The sequence below is a fragment of the Cannabis sativa genome, chromosome X, assembly GCF_029168945.1.
Source record: "Cannabis sativa cultivar Pink pepper isolate KNU-18-1 chromosome X, ASM2916894v1, whole genome shotgun sequence".
Classification (NCBI taxonomy): domain Eukaryota; kingdom Viridiplantae; phylum Streptophyta; class Magnoliopsida; order Rosales; family Cannabaceae; genus Cannabis; species Cannabis sativa.
The window spans coordinates 2,216,559-2,237,496 of NC_083610.1; the positions used below are offsets into that span (position 1 = coordinate 2,216,559).

The window sequence follows — 20,938 nt, forward strand, 5'->3', positions numbered from 1 at the left end:
TTTAGATTATTGTTTAAAATTTTGGAATACATCTTAATAGTATTTTATATTGATATTTATAATTGTAATAAATTTTGCACATTAATTTATAAAATTTAAGTATTAGTGAATTTATGAGGAATGGGTGATAATAATTGAAAGTCTACACATGCACATTGATGACATTAAAAATAAATAATAATAATAATAATTATATAAAATTTTTTTGAAGGGATAATAATTATATAATTAAGACTTGCATATTGTATTATTTTCCAATATACTAAATTTAGTTGACATTATTTTCCATCATCATATATAATGTGGTCCATCTTGAAATTACAGCAATAATAATTTTATGTATAGAAAATAGCAACACATGTGACAATGTCACATTATTTTAATTACTATATCAAAAATATTTATGAATAAATATCCAAAATCAATTTCAACATGTGAATGATTTTTATTTTTATGTTTTTATATACATAATTTTTACGGTTATAAAAAAACAAAAAAGATAAAAAAACAAGAAAACATCAATCCCAAAAAATAGGGTTAAAATTTTGACCAAATAATAGTATTAGTTAATAATAATAATAATAATTATTGTAAATATTTGTCTGTATTGTCTCTCTTCCAGATTTGGACCAAATCACACCCAAATTTCTCCAAAGCCAATAAGAAATTTATATATTATTAAACATTTTAACAAAATCTAAATAATTATTATTTTTTTTAGAAAAATTATCTTAAATATTATTTTTTTTTTAAATTTATGATTTGAGTTTCTAAAGTGGTTACAACGCTAGTTGCAATAATGGTTTCTATACAATTTTTTTGTTACAATTTAGGTTGCAGCGCTAGTACAATAAAAATTTCAATGTAGAATTCCGTAAAAATATATATAAAAAAAAAAATTGAAGTATATATAAATATATATAGTATAGTGTACACCCCTAAAAAATTACTTTTTTACTCTATTTTCTTTTTACAGTTCTAGTTAGTTAGGACACTCATAACTTTTTTTATTACATTTGTGACGATTTTAATATGAATTATTATAATTAAGTGTTTAAATATTATTTTTAACAGTATAAATTATAAAAAAAAAAATAGAAAAATTTAGGCTATGTTAGCTTAAATTTTGGTGTAAAGAAAAGAGGGAAAATATATAAAAAAAGTATCTAAAAGATAAAAAAAAAGTATTTTTTTTATGTTTGATATAGAAAGAATTGAATAGAGAAGAAAAGACTGTTAATTATAACATTTTATAACAATATTCTTAGTCAATTTTTACACTCTAAATCACATGTATCAATATTAGTTTTCTAATTTTTTTTAATAGTTATATTTATTATAATTATAATATTATTCCCGTAGATATATTTTAAAAATTTCGAATAGTTCATAGTACCGAAAATAAAATTTCTTATTTCCAGTTTATCATACATGTTTAAAAAAATTTAAACCTATTTTCGACATTATAAACTATTATGATATGTGCTTTAAGATATAAAAATTAACTAAATAATTGTAATAAAAAATTAACGATGAAAAAAAATTGATTCAAGTTGATTTTTTTTTTAATCATCAATATATTTTTTTCTTATATCTTTCTCTTATAATCAAAATTAAATTTTCAAACATAATCCAACCATTTAAAAAAAAACTTTTTTATTGAGTTTTACCCATTATAGGAGTGTTTCCAAACTCTCCCTCTCTATTATTGAGTTACCCATTATTTTTTACTAACTAAAAAAAGTAAAAAATTATTCAAAAAAAAAAAAAATAGTAAAAAAAAATTGAAAGAGAAAAAAAAAACCAAATTGTGAATAGAGAGATGGAAAAGGAAATGAAAAGACTCAGACTCACTTTCTCTCTCTCTCTCTCTCTCTCTCTCTCTCTCTCTCTCTCTCTCCTCCGCTTCACTCTCTCTGGTTCAGCCACCATTGACGTAGCTCCCATTTCTTCCTAAGCTACATTCTCACTTGGTGAATTTTCCAACCTTTTTTCTTATTCTGATTTAAATTTAAATCATGGTGATTCAGAGCAATTTTGTGTGTGTTCGATTTTTCAATTGTTAATTTCATTTGACATTTTAAGAAAAGGACGTTTTCTGTTGCCCTAGATTTTTGTGAAATATGATGATGATCCTCTGCTCTGATCTGATCTCTGTACTTTTTTTTTTCTTTTTCCTTTTTTTAAATCTCTATAATTAGTAGTTTATTAGTTTTTAATTAATCACATTTGGATGTTTAAAAAGAAATTAATCATATTTATTAGTGAATTTGATTATATTATAGTGTTTTGTTATATTTGTTGAAAGATCTGGTAGTGATTGTAGTTTGATCTTTGGTTATTATTTGTTTTTTGTTTAGAGCTTTTTGGAGCTTTGTATTATCAGTAAGTGACACTTAAAGCAGCTATGGTGGATAATTGGGTTGAGGAATTCTGGTAATGATGGTTTTCTGGCTAAAGTTCTGTGCTTTAAGTTAGTTGGAACTCAAATTTAAGGGAGTTCTTCGGCATTTGCATTGCCAGGCGAGGTACTTCTCTTCTTCTTTTTTTAATTTATTAAAGAAATGAAGGTTGGGGGTTGCAATGGCAATGTGAAGAGTTTTGGATATTTGGGTGTGGAATCTCTGGAGTGAATTATGAATTGGGGTTTTTTTTGGTTGAGGGCAATGTATGAATGTAATCATCTTCTTTTTTCTTTGGCTAATTTAGTGAAGATTTATGGGTAATTTTGATTCAGGAAGCCAAGGTGAAATTCAAGGTGGGCTTATATTGCAAATGTCAAAGTCTCCCACTCCAAAACGCCAAGAGGCAGTACCCTCATCTACTTCTCGGTTTAGGTCAGTAATTTTCAGTCTGTAGCTTCTAAATTTGGTGTCTTTTTCTGGTATTACTGGACTGGTCAGTGATAAATTTGCAATTTTTTTTCGTGTAAAATGAGAAATACTAATTAACTGGAAAAGAGAACTGATTAGCACTGTTTTTCATAAATTATTTTTAATTTTTTAGAATTCAATATCTTTTTTATGGGTTTCTTAGTTTAGAAGTCAAATCTGGTATAATTTGTATATATAATCTTTTGATGCACTAAGATTGGAATCCTGATTTAGACTTATATATTATATACAGGGATTTAGATGAAATAGCAGAAATGGATGATGCAGAATCTACCATGGCAACAGTTGCTCAGTTTGTTGAGCAACTACATGCCAGCATGTCTTCACCTCATGAGAAAGAACTTATCACAGCAAAATTATTAGAGATTGCTAGAACTAGAAAGGATGCTAGGGTAATTATTGGTTCTCATGCCCAGGCAATGCCATTGTTTGTTAGCATTCTCAGGAGAGGGACCCATGTGGCTAAAGTTAACGTTGCTGCAACCCTAAGTGTTTTGTGCAAAGATGAAGATTTACGTCTTAAGGTACTTCTAGGAGGGTGCATTCCACCTTTACTATCGCTATTGAAGTCTGAATCTACTGAAGCCAGAAAAGCTGCGGCAGAGGCTATTTATGAAGTTTCCTCTGGCGGGCTTTCCGATGATCATGTTGGTATGAAAATATTTGTTACTGAAGGAGTTGTACCAACGTTATGGGATCAACTCAATCCGAAGAAAAACCAGGACAAAGTTGTAGAAGGATTTGTAACTGGGGCTTTGAGAAATCTTTGCGGTGACAAGGATGGTAATTGGAGAGAAACATTTGAGGCTGGACGAGTGGATATAATTGTGAGTCTTCTGTCTTCTGATAATGCTGCTGCTCAGTCTAATGCAGCTTCTCTGTTGGCCCGTCTTATGTTGGCTTTCAGTGATAGCATCACAAAAGTAATAGACTCTGGAGCAGTAAAAGTTTTGCTTCAGCTTGTTTGTCGGGAAAATGATATTTCTGTACGTGCAAGTGCTGCAGATGCGTTGGAAGCCCTTTTGTCCAAATCAGCCAGAGCCAAGAAAGTTGTTGTTGATGCAAATGGTATTCCGATTCTCATTGAAGCTATAGTTGCTCCGTCCAAAGAGTGTATACAAGGGGAGTATGGTCATGCCCTACAGGAGCATGCTACACGAGCTTTAGCAAATATTTGTGGTGGGATGTCTTCTCTGGTTTTATATCTTGGAGAGCTTTCTCAATCCCCTCTTCTAACAGCTCCAGTTTCTGATATTATTGGAGCTCTAGCATACACTCTAATGGTGTTTGAAATGAAATCCGGTTTGGATCAGGAGCCATTTAATACAAGACAATTAGAAGATATTCTAGTGATGCTACTCAAGCCTCGTGATAATAAGCTGGTTCAAGACCGTGTTCTTGAGGCCTTAGCTAGTTTATATGGAAACAATTATCTTTCAAAATGGATTAGCCATGCAGAAGCCAAGAAGGTTCTTATTGGACTTATAACAATGGCTGCTACTGATGTGCAAGAACATTTGATACTCTTTTTGACAAGCTTGTGCGGTGATGCTGTTGGCATCTGGGAAGCCATAGGAAAGAGGGAAGGAATTCAATTGCTTATGTCACTGTTAGGCCTGTCAAGCGAGCAACATCGAGAGTATGCTGTTGAATTGCTGGCAATCATAACTGATCAGGTTGATGACAGCAAATGGGCTATCACTGCTGCGGGTGGGATTCCTCCATTGGTGCAGCTACTAGAGACAGGTTCTCAGAAGGCAAAGGAGGATGCTGCACATGTTTTGTGGAACTTGTGTTGTCACAGTGAAGATATACGTGCTTGTGTTGAAAGTGCTGGTGCAATCCAAGCATTTTTATGGCTCTTGAGAAGTGGTGGATCAAGAGGGCGAGAGGCCTCAACACTTGCACTTACTAAGCTTGTTCGAACAGCAGATTCTGCCACCATCAATCAACTACTAGCACTGCTCCTCGGCGACACTCCAAGCTCAAAAGCTAACATTATTAGAGTTTTGGGTCACGTTCTCATAATGGCATCACATAAGGACCTTGTGCAAGTGGGTTCTGCACCCAATAAAGGGTTGAGATCTCTTGTCCAAGTTCTCAATTCATCTAATGAAGAGACACAAGAGTGTGCAGCTTCTGTTCTTGCTGATCTATTTAGCACAAGACAAGATATCTGTGATAGTCTCGCAACAGATGATATTGTGAATCCTTGCATGAAGCTTTTGACCAGCAATACTCAAGTTGTTGCTACACAGTCTGCTCGAGCATTAAGTGCTCTGTCCCGTCCAACAAAGGGAAGCTCAACAAACAAAGTGTCTTATATCACAAAAGGGGATGTCAAGCCTTTAATCAAGCTTGCTAAAACGTCTTCCATTGACACTGCTGAAACTGCAGTTGCTGCTCTGGCCAACTTTCTGTGTGACCCACAAATCGGTGCAGAAGCCTTGACAGAAGATGTTGTGTCCGCATTGACAAGAGTATTAAGAGATGGAACTTCAGAAGGTAAGAAAAATGCATCACGTGCTCTTCATCAACTACTAATGCATTTTGCAATAGGAGATGTGCTGCCAGGATACAGCCAATGTCGTCTTGTTGTTATTGGACTTGTTGACTCCTTAAATTCAATGGATATGAATGGGAATGATGCTGCCGATGCTTTAGAAGTCATGGCACTTTTGGCTAGGTCAAAACAAGGTGTTAACTTTACATACCCCCCTTGGTCTTCCCTTGCAGAAGTTCCCTCAAGCCTAGAATCTATAGTTCGCTGCCTAGTTGAGGGGCCTCCTACTCTGCAGGATAAGGCCATAGAAATTCTTTCAAGGCTCTGCAGTGATCATCCAGTTGTGCTTGCTGATTTACTAGTTGCTAGATCTGGATCTATGAGTTCACTGGCTGATAGGATAATAAACTCATCAAGTTTAGAAGTTAGTGTTGGAGGAGCTGCATTGCTTATTTGTGCTGTAAAAGAGCATAAACAACAATGCATGGAAGAACTTGATGAGTTGGGATATGTTAAATCCCTTGTATTCTCTTTAGTTGAAATGATGAAGAAAAGTAATAGCTGCTCCTCTTTAGAAATTGAAGTCAGAACTCCTAAAGCATTCATGGAAAAAATGGCAGACCAGGAAGGGTATGCCTTTGATGTTCCTGATGCAGCCACTGTATTGGGGGCTACTGCTGCCTTGTGGCTGCTATCTCTAATAGGCTCTTTTCATACAAATAACAGAGTGCTTATTATGGAAGCTGGTGGACTTGAAGCTCTTGCTGACAAGCTTGTGAGTTACTCTTCCAATCCTCAGGTATGACACTGAATTTTTTTTTTCATATTTTGTTTCTATTAGTATGCTGGAGGACAGACCCTTTAAAAGTGATGTAATTAAAGATAAAGCAAAGTGACAAAAAGAAAGAAAACTTATTATAAATGGGCTGTTTTTTTCATGAAGGAGAATTACAAAAATTATTGTTGACTTTTGGTGAAATCGTCAATTTATGTATATTTGTTTTTTATTTTTTAATATCAAATTGATACAAATTAATATCAACCTGGGATTTTGTGACTGCTGTCACAGTTTTTTCTACAGTTTTTTTCATTTTTTATTTTTACTTCCTGTTTTGTTTACTATGGTTTTCCTCCGCCTTAAGTGAGGCTTGCAATATATATCGAGGGGAGGCCAAACGAGTGGTCTCTTTGTCCATTTTTCAAAAGAAAAAAACAAAGAATTCAACCCCCTTTTTCGTTTGCTTGATTAAGTAAGATTTTTTTTCTTTTTAGTGAAAAAAGTTGCGAAGGAAACTCATACTATTCTTTTTTTCTTCTTTCTTATTGTTATTTCTTACTCTCTTTCTCTATTGTATTTATTTGGTTATAGTTTTATAGTATGGTTATTTTTTCTTTTTGTCATCCAATTGTAACAAACTCGGTGAAATTTTTGTATGATCTGCTAATATGAAAAACTATGTTTTGCTGTTTATGAACATGAAGAAGATAATCAAAATTCCCTTTGAACTTTCATGTGTATATGCTACCATGCAATGTAGTCATGTACAAATCAAGCATATCCAATAAATAGAAGAAAAAAAAAATGCACACTTTACTAATTTCATCAACAAAGCTACCGACTTCTCTGCTTGCGATTCTGGACAATGGATAAACTAGACTTAATTGTACTGGATAGCTTACTATTTACTGTGAAAAGGTCTTTTGACTCCCTTTTCTTTTAGTCATGTACAACCAGTCGCTATTAAAGTTTAGTAGTAATCAGTTTCCAGCAACTATAAGCAATTAGCAATGTTTTTAGTCCAAAGTATACTCGGCATCCAGTACAGTATCTTATCACTTTAAAGTCAAAATTTTAGTGTTTTCTTTGTTTCATATTAGAAAATAGTATCTGATGCTGAATGAACATTCATCTTCTGTCTAGCTATATTGGCATGTTTGGGTTATTTTATCATCTAAAATTGATAACTATTTACATACAGGCTGAATACGAGGACACAGAAGGCATATGGATTAGTGTCCTACTTCTTGCTATTTTGTTCCAAGATGAAAATGTTGCTTTATCTTCCACAACAATGCGCATAATACCGTCACTTGCTCTACTGCTTAGATCTGATGAGGTTATCGACAAATTCTTTGCTGCCCATTCAATGGCCAGTCTTGTTTGTAATGGTATCAAGGGAATTAATCTTGCGATTGCAAATTCAGGTGCTGTTTCCGGGTTGATATCCCTAATTGGTTTCATAGAGTCAGATATGCCAAATCTTGTTGCTTTATCAGATGAGTTTTCTCTAGTAAGAAATCCTGAACAAGTTGTTTTGGAGCAACTTTTTGTTATTGAAGATGTCAAGTTTGGGTCCACTGCACGTAAAGCTATACCTCTTTTAGTGGATCTCTTGACACCAATGCCAGATCGGCCTGCTGCTCCTCCAATTGCTGTCCAACTTTTGACTTGCATTGCAGATGGAAGTGATACAAACAAATTAATTATGGCTGAAGCTGGAGCTTTGGATGCTCTGACAAAGTACTTGTCTCTGAGCCCTCAAGACTCAACAGAAACCATTATAACTGAATTATTCAGAATATTGTTTAGCAACCCTGATCTAATTCGCTACGAAGCATCAGCCAGCTCCTTAAATCAACTTATAGCTGTTCTGCGTCTTGGGTCAAGAAATGCCAGATTCAGTGCTGCAAGAGCACTCCACGAACTTTTTGATGCTGAGAGCATCAGAGAGTCTGAGCTTGCAAGACAGGCTGTTCAACCATTAATTGAGATGCTTAATGCTGCGTCTGAGAGTGAGCAGGAGGCTGCTCTCGTTGCCTTGATTTCTTTGACGTCAGGAAATTCTTCGAAAGCTCTTTTTTTAACTGATGTGGAAGCAAACTCACTTGAGAGTCTATACAAAATTTTGTCCTCTGCTTCATCGTTAGAGTTGAAAAGAAATGCTGCACAGTTCTGCTTTGTTCTGTTTAGCAATAGCAAAATAAGAGCTAATCTCATTGTTTCTGAATTCATCGAACCCTTTATTTCACTGATGCAATCTGATTCTAGTTCAGCTGTCGAAGCTGGAGTTTGTGCTTTTGAGAAACTGTTGGATGATGAACAAATGGTGGAGCTTGCATCAGCTTATGATATTGTGGATCTTCTTGTTGGCTTGGTTTCTGATAAGAGCTATCAGCTAATTGAGGCTAGCATCTGTTCTCTCATTAAGCTGGGGAAAGACCGGACCCCACGCAAATTGGAAATGGTTGATGCTGGTATCATCGATAGTTGTCTTGAGTTGTTACCTGTTGCACCCAATTCATTATGTTCTTCTATTGCAGAACTTTTCCGCATTCTGACAAATAGTAATGCGATCGCCAGAAGTTCAGCAGCCGCAAAAATAGTAGAACCTTTGTTTCTGGTTTTACTTCGTTCAGAATTCAGTTTGTGGGGACAGCACAGTGCCTTGCAGGCACTTGTAAATATTTTAGAGAAGCCACAAAGCCTTGCAACTTTAAATCTCACACCTAGCGAAGTCATCGAACCTCTTCTTTCCTTTCTCGAATCACCTTCCCAAGCCATCCAGCAGCTTGGAACAGAATTATTATCTCATCTTCTTGCACAGGAACATTTTCAGCAAGATATTACCACAAAGAATGCAGTTGTGCCTCTTGTGCAGCTAGCGGGAATTGGTATTTTGAACTTACAGCAGACTGCAATCAAGGCATTGGAAAAAATCTCTATGACTTGGCCAAAGGCAGTTGCTGATGCTGGAGGAATTTTCGAGCTTGCTAAATTACTCATTCAGGATGATCCTCAGCCACCTCATGCATTGTGGGAATCAGCTGCTTTGGTTCTTTCTAATGTCTTACGATCCAACGCCGAGTACTATTATAAGGTTCCTGTGGTAGTTCTTGTGAAAATGTTGCTCTCAACAGTTGAGAGCACTATTACAGTGTCACTTGATGCATTAACTGTTCATGAAAGGAGTGATGCCTTAAGTGCCATACAAATGACTGAAGCTGGTGCTATAGATGCTCTACTGGACCTGTTAAGATCTCATCAGTTCGAAGAAGAATGTGGGAGATTACTAGAAGGTTTATTTAATAATGTGAAGATACGACAGATGAAGGTTTCCAAGTATGCTATAGCACCTTTATCACAATATTTATTAGACCCACAGACCAGATCGCAACCTGGTAAACTTCTTGTTGCTCTAGCTCTTGGAGACCTTTCACAGCATGAGGTGCTTGCAAGAGCTAGTGATTCTGTTTCTGCTTGTCGTGCATTAATAAGTTTGCTTGAAGACCAACCAACAGAGGATATGAAAATGGTTGCAATTTGTGCGTTGCAAAACTTCGTCATGCATAGTAGAACCAATAGGCGAGCTGTTGCAGAAGCAGGTGGCATTTTGGTCATTCAGGAATTCCTGCTGTCACCGAATCCAGAAGTTTCTGCTCAGGCAGCCTTGCTAATCAAGTTTTTATTTTCTAATCACACACTCCAAGAGTATGTTTCAAACGAGCTCATCAGATCTTTGACAGGTAGCTATAATGGCACTCCTTATTTCCTTTCTTTTAAAGATCCTCTTCTTTCATTTGCATCTTGAAATGTCACACAATAAATTGTTTATCAAATAAGGATCTTGTTGGAAGCCCTATAGGCAAACAAATTTTTCATCTTGATTGGAAGTTTACAATAAAAGCAGGATCTTCATCTTCTCGTTTTATCTTAATTTTGATATCCCATTATGTCTTTATTTTACAGCTGCACTTGAAAGGGAATTGTGGTCCTCAGCAACCATCAATGAAGAGGTCTTGAGAACCTTGAATGTCATATTTGCCAACTTTCCGAAGCTCCATATCTCCGAAGCAGCTACCCTTTGCATTCCTCATCTGATTGGGGTTTTAAAATCAGGTAGCGATGCAGCTCAGGAGTCTGTACTGGACACCCTGTGCTTGCTAAAGCATTCTTGGTCAACCATGCCAATAGATATAGCAAAGTCTCAAGCCATGGTTGCCGCCGAAGCCATTCCCATCCTGCAAATGCTCATGAAGACTTGCCCACCAAGTTTCCATGACAGAGCAGACAGTTTATTGCATTGCTTACCCGGTTGCTTGACAGTTACAATTCGACGGGGTAACAACTTGAAGCAGGCTATGGGAAGTACAAATGCTTTTTGTCGATTGACAATAGGCAACGGTCCTGCTCGACAAACTAAGGTAAATATTTAATAAACTGGAAGAGGCCCTCATTATATATCGGTGATTGTATTTCATGCTAACATGTCGATAATTTAATCAGGTTGTGAACCATAGTAGTTGTCCCGAGTGGGAAGAAGGGTTTACGTGGGGATTCGATGTACCTCCGAAAGGACAAAAGCTTCACATTGTTTGCAAAAGCAAAAACACTTTCGGAAAGGTAATTAGTATTCTGTGTTTAGGATTGTTACTTTAATGTTCTTGTCATCCTAATCTCGACAATTGTGGCTATTTTTCAGAGTACTCTAGGGAAAGTGACCATCCAAATAGACAAAGTTGTTACTGAAGGAGTATACAGCGGATTATTCAGCCTTAATCATGATGGAAACAAAGATGGATCTTCTAGAACACTAGAAATCGAGATTGAATGGTCCAACAGAAACGCAGACGAAGGAACGTAAAGATTAAGGTCGTTATCGAATGTAGACTAAGGTTGAGTGTCCAAATAGGAAGGACAAACTTGGTATGCTTATAGTTATTGATGTCTTCTAGATATCCATTTTTGTAGTCTGGAAGATGAAGAAAAGCTGCTTGAGTTGTAAGTGTAAATTATATTTTTCAAGTTGCAGAGGTATAAAGAGTGGAAAAAGGCATTCCCAAAATATAGTGAACTTAAAAAAGAAAAGCTGATTAGGAGTTTGTACAGTTCAGTCTTTGTTCTAGGTGTAAGTTTTTTAAATTGCTAGGAAGAATAGACATTTCAAAATCCCATAATCAAGCTTTCTTTTTTGGCATAAAGTTATGCCCTTTTTAAATAGGTTTGTATATGTATTTTGTTCTTGGCACTTTTTTCAAGTAGCTTACTCATGAGCATTGTTTTGTCATTTTACCCAATATTTATTTTTATAATTCCTCCAAATTTTAAAATACAGAGGTCCCAAAATTCAACAACCTCTCTTCTTTACCTTAATTTACTCTTAAAATTTGATAATTTATATGAGGTTTGCCAAATTGAGCTTTACATACTAAAATTCACTCTAATTGAAAACATCAACAAAAAAAGGTTCACTCTTTCTTGAAGCCATTTCCCTATTCCAAAAGCACATCACCCAAAACTTTAATTGACAAAGTGGGGTATCCCAAATAAAACATCTGTTTACACAATAACCACATTTTGAATCAGTGCCTAGAAATTAAGTTGACAAAATTAGACACAGAAATATTACTATGCAGCCGCCACTAGAGAAGACCGAGCTTTCGTGAATGAAGCAATAAGCGATCCAAGTTGCAACTTGTCGTTGCACCCAAAAGTCAATCTGTATCTGCGCACACAGATAATCGGCTCTAGTGATTAAAAACCGGTTTGGATCATCAACTATTGCAATCACGAACTGAAAAAATAATGCATAGAGAAAGGAAGGTAAGTGTTAACATACTCTATATCTGCTAAATCGTTAATCAACTGAACGCGAACTTTAGCAGGCATCTTTATCTTGAAGACAAACCTGTTCAAACAACACCTTGATTAAATAAATGGGGTAGTTAAATTATCAGAATAGGGCATTTAGTATCCATGCAATAGAACTTACATAGTTACTTCTCGTACGATATCTATTAAGGCCAATCCTTTCCTTCCTTTCATATCAGATATTTCTGAAAAAAAAAAGGATGCAATGTGAAAAACAGCTCAGAAAAGTTAGTTGTAACGGATTAGGTATTCAAAGTAACAAGAAAAGGTTATATGTACCTTTGAAACTCTTTGAAAAGGATTCATTTAGAAGAGCATGAGATATTTTCTCAATGTCTTTGGGCAATGGGTTTCCAGTGCAAAGGTATACTTCTTCTTCTGTTATCTTCTGTGAAGCCATATGTGTTGACTGTGCACATTCAGTAAGAAAAAGAAAAGGAACTTGTCATTCAATATCAATTCAACAACAAAAAGAAAACATAATTCAAAGTTTCAAGCATTTTAGTCTTTTAAATTAGAGACTTTTGTTTGGAAATTTAAATGCATTAATATTTGCAGATTAACAAACTTCCTTCGATAACAAGTAGAAACACGTGAACAAACTAGAGCAGAGATCTAAATAACCTGCAAGATGTTCAAAGCCTTTCTCATGTCACCATTGCTAAGCCGTACAAGTGCTGCCAAGCCATTCTCCGATACATCAAGCCTAGTTCAGTGAAAAAGTTGTCAAAGAAGCTTTTCAGTTTTCAGTTATCATCTCAATAACAAAAAACCAAAGAAGAAAATGAACAATGGGTGGGAGAATGTGGGAGCTCCCAAAAGAATTTACAGGAACAACAAAGGTAGTTTTCTCAAAATAAAGCTATGCCACACTTCACAGACAAAGTATTTATATTGGTAATAGAATTGCAAACAACAGTCCAAAATAATGTCACACAAACTAAACCCCACTCTGAGTTATCAGAAAAATCACAAGATAAAGAAAATACATAATTGAAGGGATATAAAACTTACCCTTCAGCCTTTATTACATGTTTGAGTCGTTCAGTGACATGAACAGAATCAAGAGGAGCAAATCTAAAACGAGTACATCGTGACTGTAGTGCAGGAATAATTTTGTTGACATTATTACCGATAAGAGCAAACCTTGTGTTCTTTGTGTATTTCTCAATCACTGCACCACAAACAATAATTGACAGACAAACAAAGCAACTTTAGGTGTATTTCTTTCCAGAAATGACAAGAACTTGATATCATACAGAGAACAATACAATACCTCTTCGCAAAGCGAATTGAGCGTCCTTTGTCATTGCATCTGCCTCATCCAGCAATACCAATTTTACCGATGCCTTTGCACTGTCAACCAAAACCATTACAACATCAGTTATGAATCATTTAAAAAATTGTAAATGTTTTACAATTTTTTTCAAACTAAGCTCCCTGCCTATCCAATAGGTTTTGTTTCGCAAAACACTCCTCGGACTTGTGGGAGCAAACCATATACTAACCATTTAAGCTACCATTGCAATTAAATGTTACCATTTTCAACATAGCTGGAAAAGAGAATAATAGTATCAAAATACAGAAAAATACCCAAAGGAGAAGCTTTGAGTGCTAGCAAAATCTTGGATCTGTTGCCTCACAACATCAATTCCCCTATCATCAGATGCATTCAGCTCCAAAATCATGTTATGAAACTGAGCCCCGTAAAGCTTGCGAGCCACAGCAAGAATGGTAGAAGTTTTTCCTGTGCCCGGAGGTCCGTACAGTAGAAGATGCGGCAATCTATTCTCATTGGTCAATCTATCAACTATTCAAACACACCAAAATAAAAATTAAAACTTCAAAAATAAGAAGAAGAATTGATTAAATTCACAAATGGGTTTGCGCATGAACATGATGCAAAACAAATTAAGTAAATACCCATATGAGAAATGTAAACAAATTCCCGAGAACCAAACAGAAAATTGAAAAGAAAAGAAAAATTAAAACAAAACAAAACCCTAAGTGGAGAAAAAGAAAAATGATGAGGGGGAAAGGGGGAGAAAGAACTGACTGGTGTCAACAATGTCGCGGTGAGCGGCGACGTCGGCGAGGGACTGAGGTCGGTACTTCTCGACCCAAGGCGCTGCTTTGGCGGTGGCGACGTTTTTGGGGTTATTGATGATGGGTGTGGAAACGGGTTTAGAGGTGTCTCCGCCTCCGGTGCTTTCATCGTCGATGTCCATCAGAGAAATGAATTCGGTCATGGTGGCGGTGGTGGTGGCCGGTGGTGAGTCCAAAGGTCTGAGCTTTTTCTACGGAAGCGTCGTTAGGAGTGAGAGTGAGAGAGTGAGTTATGGCGCCAAAACCAAACTCCCACTTGAGGAGCTTTTTCTTTCTTTTATTTTTTAGGATTTTTGACCCCCAAATGTGTCTAATTAGCATTTTTGTCTCTAAATTTTCAAATGTATTAAATTATGCCCTTGTATTTTTCTAATTATTAAAAATTTCTAACAAACTATTGAAAATGAAATTGTTAGATGCAAAGATTTTTGTCCAGTTTCGTTCAATTTTACTAATGTGACAATTCTTTGTGTATTGAATCGTACTCCTCAACTTTAATGTGTACTAAACTGTGTCCTTGAATTTTCACATGTGTTAAATTATACCTCATGGACTTTCATCAATGTTAGACTTTTGTTAGTAAAATTAGATGAGAGTTCTTAAATCTAATATTTTTAATAATTTAAGGGAATTTTTAACGACTTGAAAAATTCAAGAAACACGATTCGATTCATGTCAAAGTTTGAAGAACAAAAATCTTAATTAATTTTTTTATATTTTTACTATCTTTTTAAGCAATTACAAAGAAAATGGCCAGTCTCAACTTAAATAAGCACAAAGAAAAACAAATGCACATAACCCTAATTTTGAAAAATAAAACTTCATTGGCTAAACTATAAGGCACGTTTCCCTATGATTAAAAAAAATTATGTACTTAAAGTACCTAACACCCTTGTAAGGTATAATATAGTCAGGGTCGGTCCTAGTCATAGGCGGGCTAGGCCCGTGCTTAAGGCCTGCACTTTTCGGGGGCCCAAAATAAAAAAATAAAAAAAAATATTATTAGGCTATTATTTAAGTAAAATTTAAGTGTATTATAAGCAACAAATATTCATAGTTTAGTTGGTTGAGGTGGATGGCATAATGTCCTAGGTCATGGTTCAAATCCCATAATACTTTTCTTTTGATATTTTTTTTATATATTTTTTAGGACTCCAAAATTTAATTCATCTTGGTCCCATATATTTTCAGGGTCGGCCCTGAATACAGTAGAACTTTTATTTAAGAATACTCTATTCAAGAATAACCTTTAATTTGTTATATAAAAAAAAATCAAGTCCCAATTTATATCCATTATAAATAAGAATAACCTCTAAATTGTCGTATTAACAAAGTATTAAAATAATTACATTTTAATAAAATATACAAGAATTACCCCATATATTTATTTTTTAACTTTTTTTTTTTTCAAATTTACGGTTTGGGTTTCTAAAGTGGTTGCAGCGCTAGTTGCAATAGGGGTTTCTGTACGATTTTTTGTTGCAATTTAGGTTGCAACGCTAATTGCAATAGGGGTTTCTATGTAGAATTTCGTAAAAATACAAAAAAAAAAAATTGTTTTGAAGTGTATAAATGAAAAAGCCCCTAAAATATATACATGTATTTTATAAATTTATTTACGTAAAATTAATAATTTTATTCCAAACTATAATACATGTATAAACATTATATTTACTCTAAAATAATTTTATTATGATATAGTACTAATGATTATTTATTATTATTATTATTACATTGATATTTTTGAGTATTTAATTTTTTTTTTGTAGTATAATTCTATTTAGTTATAACCTCTCAATTATAATATAATTTTCTTAGTCCAAGTGTATTCTTAGATAGATATTCTACTGTATTACTATTGGTGCAATTCGATATCAGATTCCATATATTTTATTTTAATAAAAATTATAAAAAATGGCTAACCAAGTATAAAACCCCACCTCAATAGTAGTGCTGCAATGGTCAATAAGTTCGCAATAGTCCATCAATATCTCTACAGCCACCCTTTTTGACATCCAATAGTGTGGGTAGCATCATTGAAAACTAGAATCCATATGACAATACAGTTGAAAACAGAATAGTTAGAATGCACATTAGAAAAAGGTACAACAACAACCACCAATTTAGAATTTAGAGATTTCTTCCTTCATTCCAACATTTCATCATTCCCATCATTGAAAAACTCTATAACAAACCATATAACATTTCATCATTCCCATCTTTAAAGGCACTATCCACAAAAACCTTGATTTTTCCATAACAAAGCTGGCCTTTAAAGAATTATGAGAATAAACCATTAGCCAATGCTCATTGAAAGCAGTCAAAATAGCCTTAAAAATGACTTCCATTACAATAGCAAAACCACAATAGTCCCTATTGCCGTAAAATCACACTTAAAAGACATGTTACCGAGTATCATTATGAGGTGTAATATTATTATTGGTATAATTTAATATCGAATTTCATTTATTTTTTACTTTAATAAAAATTATAAAAAATTGTTAATCATTTATAAAGCATCATTACATAGTAGTTTTGTTGTACTTAATTGTTTTTTCTTTAACATATGATTTGTTTTTCTTTCAAAATGAAACAAAACAGGTACAATAAATGACCAATTTTCTCAAATTTTTTGACAGAAAAATAAAAATTGCTAACTTCCAAATTAAATATCATAATTCATCTCGATGTAAATAAAATCATGTGTAACATTTTTTTCAAAACCATGAAATTTTTATTTGTTATTTTTTGTTTTGAAAGAAAAACCATGAAATGTTTAATTTAGACTTATATACAACAACATATTACATAGAAAATTGCTATAAAAAATAGTTATTATATTGTTATTGATATAATTTGTTTTTTAATAAATATTATTATCAGTATAATTGAACATATGATTTTTTTTATTTTAATATTTTAAAGTAATTTTTTTATATTTTTACGGAAATTCACATAGTAATTCACAAATATTGAAATAATGCAAACTGTAAAAATAAAAAATAATATATAAAATAATTTTTCTTAAATATATAAAAAAGTGATAATTCACTCGTTCAAATTAGTAGTTTAATAATATTTATATATTTTTTATTTTCTGTTTTTTTAATGGATACCTGTACTTCATTTTTTTTTTTAAAAAAAAAAAGCTAATGTGTGCCATGCTCTTTTTTGTTATAATATCCTTAATTATTTGTCAATAATTAATGGTACTAAATACCTAAAAGGTGACACTCATTATCCAAAAAGAAAACTAATAATAATAATGAAACAAACAAGTTGCCATGACACACATTATTGAAACTAACAATTTATTTTTCTGAAAAATCAAAAAGTTGAATTTAAAGTACCAATTAAACCAACTACCCAAACTTCCATGAAATCAAATACTTCTCTCTCTCCTTTTTAACTATTCCTATTCAATTCACTTATTAATATGTACATTGATTATTGTAACTCTAATATAATTATGATAAATAATAATAATGACCAAAACCTTACACAAATTTCCTCAAAAATAAATAAATAAAAACATTACACACACAAATTACACTTTCATTTTTGAAAAGCTACTATTATTTTTTGATGATTAACTCTACATTACAATATGTATTTCTCAATTTATTTGTAGTTCTAAATTTTCAAATGCTATATCTTTCTTTTTTAAAAAGGCAATTATATCCTTTTAAAAAATTCAAATATTAATTTTAAAATTCAAAATATAAACAAATAAAAATAATTAAATTAAAAATTACTATATATTAAAACTCAAATATATTAAGAGAATTATCTCATATATTATTTTTTAAAAAAAAATTACGGTGTGAGTTGCTACGATAATTTTTATGTGAGTTGCTACGATAATTTTTATGTGAGTTGCTACGTGAATTTTGATTACAATTTTAAGTTATTCCGTCGGTATTTAATTTTCATAAAAATATAAAAAAGATTATTTTAAAATGTAAAATGAAAAAAATCCTAATATATTATTTATTAATAATTGTATAAGCTAACTATTTTTGTAGGGTGAATTAAATTCATAATATATATTCAATTATATTCTTGTAACATTCATATTTTCACATATAAATCTTTACCAAAAAGTTTAAAAATACTATTTTTTTTCTCTCTGGGACCTCTGAAACTTGTGAGTTGTGATACATTTATTTTGTATTATTTAATATTTACTATAAAAAAAAATACATTTTTTTTGTCTGATACTATAACAAATATTAAATGAGATAAAACAAATATTCTTCAATACCTACAAATTTTGATTGCTAAAATATCTTGAGAGTCATATGTAAAAAATATGAGTTTGGTTGGATTAAAAATAAATACAAAATAAATTATGCATATAGATCTAGTTGACATGTATATAAATGTTATAAAAGTATTTTTCAGCATCTTATTCTGATACATATTTGGAAATAAGTCCAAAAATTGACATTTTATACAATAGAAGGTACTACCCAAAATAATAATAATAATAATAATAATAATAATAATAATAATAATAATAATAATAATAATAATAATAATAATAATAATAATAGTGAGAATCGTACCAAACCAAATATAATATAATAATTAAAAATAAAAAAATAAATACCATTATAGATTTTTGTTTTACAAAAATTACTATTGATAATCTATTTTGTAAAATGACAAGTTATAATATTCTAAAAATTAATAAACTATTATTTTTTTTAAATAAAACTTAATATAAATGTGCTAAAAATTATCTTCAAATTAGTTTTATTAAAAAAAAATTATCAAAAATTGAATTTAAGTCTTATTCATTCTAATCAGTAATTATAAAATACAGAATTCAAAATAACATTAACTATAAAAAAAAATATGATGAACATATTTGAAAGCAATTTCAACAAATTGAAATATTATACAATATAATACCTTGGAGAATATAATGTGACTACTATTACTACCAAATAATAAAAAACAAAAATTAATTGAGCAAGGGCAATTTGGACATTTAAAAAAGAATAAGAAAATTGAACCGAATCAAAGATGATGAATATATATTTGACAAAATAATAATTATAATAAAAAAGAATTATGATGAACATAATAATTCCAAAGCTTGACATTTTATAAGATAGAAGGTAGTAGGTAGTAGGTACTACTTTTACTACTTACCCTAAAATGATAGAATAATTTTGTTTTTGATAAAAATAAAATAAAATAATTGAGAAAGGGTAGTTTGGACATTTAAAAGACAATGAGAATCACAATGATGAACATATTTGAAAATAATTCCAAAATTTGAAATTTTATACAATAATAATAATAGTTGAGCAAGGACAATTTTGCCATTTAAGTAGTGAGAAAATCACACCAAATCAACTATGATGAACACATTTTTGTCCAATAATAGTATAAACATATTTAAAATCCTACTCCCAAACAAAAGATATTTGAAAATAATTTTAACAAATAGAAAATTGGCGGGGTGTACTCTCTCTTGTTTAAGATACTATCTTCGTTAATTAATTTAATACTTGTAAATATATATTTTTTTTTTAATTTTTTTTTATTTTTGAAGGAACAAAACTAAGAATCACATAAGATAATCATCTCCAACACCTATTATTTTCAATTACTCCATATAAAACATGTAAATTAATATGTAAAAAAATGTAAATTAAATAAAAAATATTTATTATTAGTGGTTATTTAATATTTTATTAAAACTGTATAAAAATTGAATATGATAAATAATAATGTAAAGTTTTATAATAGTTAATAATTTATATTAATTAGTGACACTATATCAAATTTTGTATAACTTTTAAAATGTATCAAATTTGACACATTTTTTAAAATACTATTATAACATAATACTACTCTAATTATATTCTAAAAATGTGCCTAATTTAAGGCATTATTTCGATATAAAGATTAAAACTCCATTATGGTGGAATAGCCAAACTATCACCTTGGCCAAACTAAGGATACTATAAAATCTCTTACTCCTAATGAAAAGAGTAAAGAAATAGTCAAAGTAACACCTTGGTTGACCAAGCCAAGATACTAAAATCTCTTATTACTCTTAAATAAAATGAATGAATTTAGAGTAAAAGAAATAGCCAAACTACAATCATCTTGGTTGGCCAAGCCAAGGATATACTAAAATCTCTTACTCTTAAATTAAAGAGCTTAGAGTATAGAAAGAGATTGGAATAAATAAGCAATGCTTATTTTGTAAGAAAATATTTTTATTAAAGACTTTACCTCTTATATAGGGTTTGTATAGCATTACAAGAGATACTTCTCCATTTACTTTTCATGTGGGTTTAGCTTAGAGCATCTCCAAGGAGCTCATCAAATTTGGTGTCACACTATCACCAAATTTGATGTTAAAAACTATCTTCACTCCAACCACAACACTAAAAATTACACTAAAAAATTATTCCTTATTATTATATTAATTTTTTAATAAAATAAAAAAATAATATTATATTAATTAACTAAAACCACCACAAACTAAAATGCACCCTTCTAAATAAAATAGTCACACGTGTAACAGATAGTTTGAATTTTATTTTTCGCTTGTAATATTTTTCTAAATTTTTTAACATTTTACAAAATATCTTAAGTAATTGTAATATACACAACCATAAAAAAAAAATAGACTAAAAAAATCTCTCAAATGCGAAAACAAGTAAATATACTACTTTTAAAAAAATACATTATAATTTTATAAATTCAATTAATAATATATTATATATATATATAAAAAAAAAGAGTTACCCGTGTAATAGA

The 20,938-nt window shown here is 31.6% G+C and overlaps 2 protein-coding genes across 2 annotated transcripts; one reads left to right on the top strand and one right to left on the bottom strand.

Annotated features, from left to right (window-relative positions):
• The first annotated feature begins 1,817 nt into the window (after positions 1 to 1,817).
• On the top strand, positions 1,818 to 11,462 carry LOC115707991 (protein CELLULOSE SYNTHASE INTERACTIVE 3). The gene is made up of 8 exons (XM_030636132.2): positions 1,818 to 1,973; positions 2,361 to 2,528; positions 2,738 to 2,837; positions 3,127 to 6,196; positions 7,377 to 9,921; positions 10,145 to 10,599; positions 10,682 to 10,798; positions 10,878 to 11,462. The coding sequence occupies exons 3-8, from the start codon at positions 2,776 to 2,778 to the stop codon at positions 11,037 to 11,039; spliced, it is 6,411 nt and encodes a 2,136-aa protein (XP_030491992.2). The 5' UTR covers positions 1,818 to 1,973; positions 2,361 to 2,528; positions 2,738 to 2,775; the 3' UTR covers positions 11,040 to 11,462.
• A 206-nt stretch (positions 11,463 to 11,668) lies between these two features.
• On the bottom strand, positions 11,669 to 14,478 carry LOC115707998 (replication factor C subunit 3). Its single transcript, XM_030636144.2, has 9 exons — positions 14,103 to 14,478; positions 13,640 to 13,856; positions 13,323 to 13,402; positions 13,061 to 13,220; positions 12,671 to 12,752; positions 12,326 to 12,455; positions 12,168 to 12,231; positions 12,015 to 12,083; positions 11,669 to 11,900 (listed from the first exon to the last, which is right to left on the bottom strand). Exons 1-9 carry the CDS (start codon positions 14,293 to 14,295, stop codon positions 11,804 to 11,806), a joined length of 1,092 nt encoding a protein of 363 aa, XP_030492004.2. The 5' UTR covers positions 14,296 to 14,478; the 3' UTR covers positions 11,669 to 11,803.
• Between the last annotated feature and the right edge of the window lie 6,460 nt (positions 14,479 to 20,938).

Bases quoted from the DNA above. Each gene is read 5' to 3' on its own strand.
- LOC115707991 (XM_030636132.2), top strand. From the start codon at position 2,776: ATGTCAAAGTCTCCCACTCCAAAACGCCAAGAGGCAGTACCCTCATCT. The intron at 2,838-3,126 runs GTCAGTAATTTT...TATTATATACAG, and splicing joins TCATCTACTTCTCGGTTTAG to GGATTTAGATGAAATAGCAG. The intron at 9,922-10,144 runs GTAGCTATAATG...TTTATTTTACAG, and splicing joins GCTCATCAGATCTTTGACAG to CTGCACTTGAAAGGGAATTG.
- LOC115707998 (XM_030636144.2), bottom strand. From the start codon at position 14,295: ATGACCGAATTCATTTCTCTGATGGACATCGACGATGAAAGCACCGGA. The intron at 13,403-13,639 runs GTATTTTTCTGT...TTTGGTTGACAG, and splicing joins ACTCAAAGCTTCTCCTTTGG to TGCAAAGGCATCGGTAAAAT. The intron at 11,901-12,014 runs GTATGTTAACAC...CTGTGTGCGCAG, and splicing joins AACGATTTAGCAGATATAGA to ATACAGATTGACTTTTGGGT.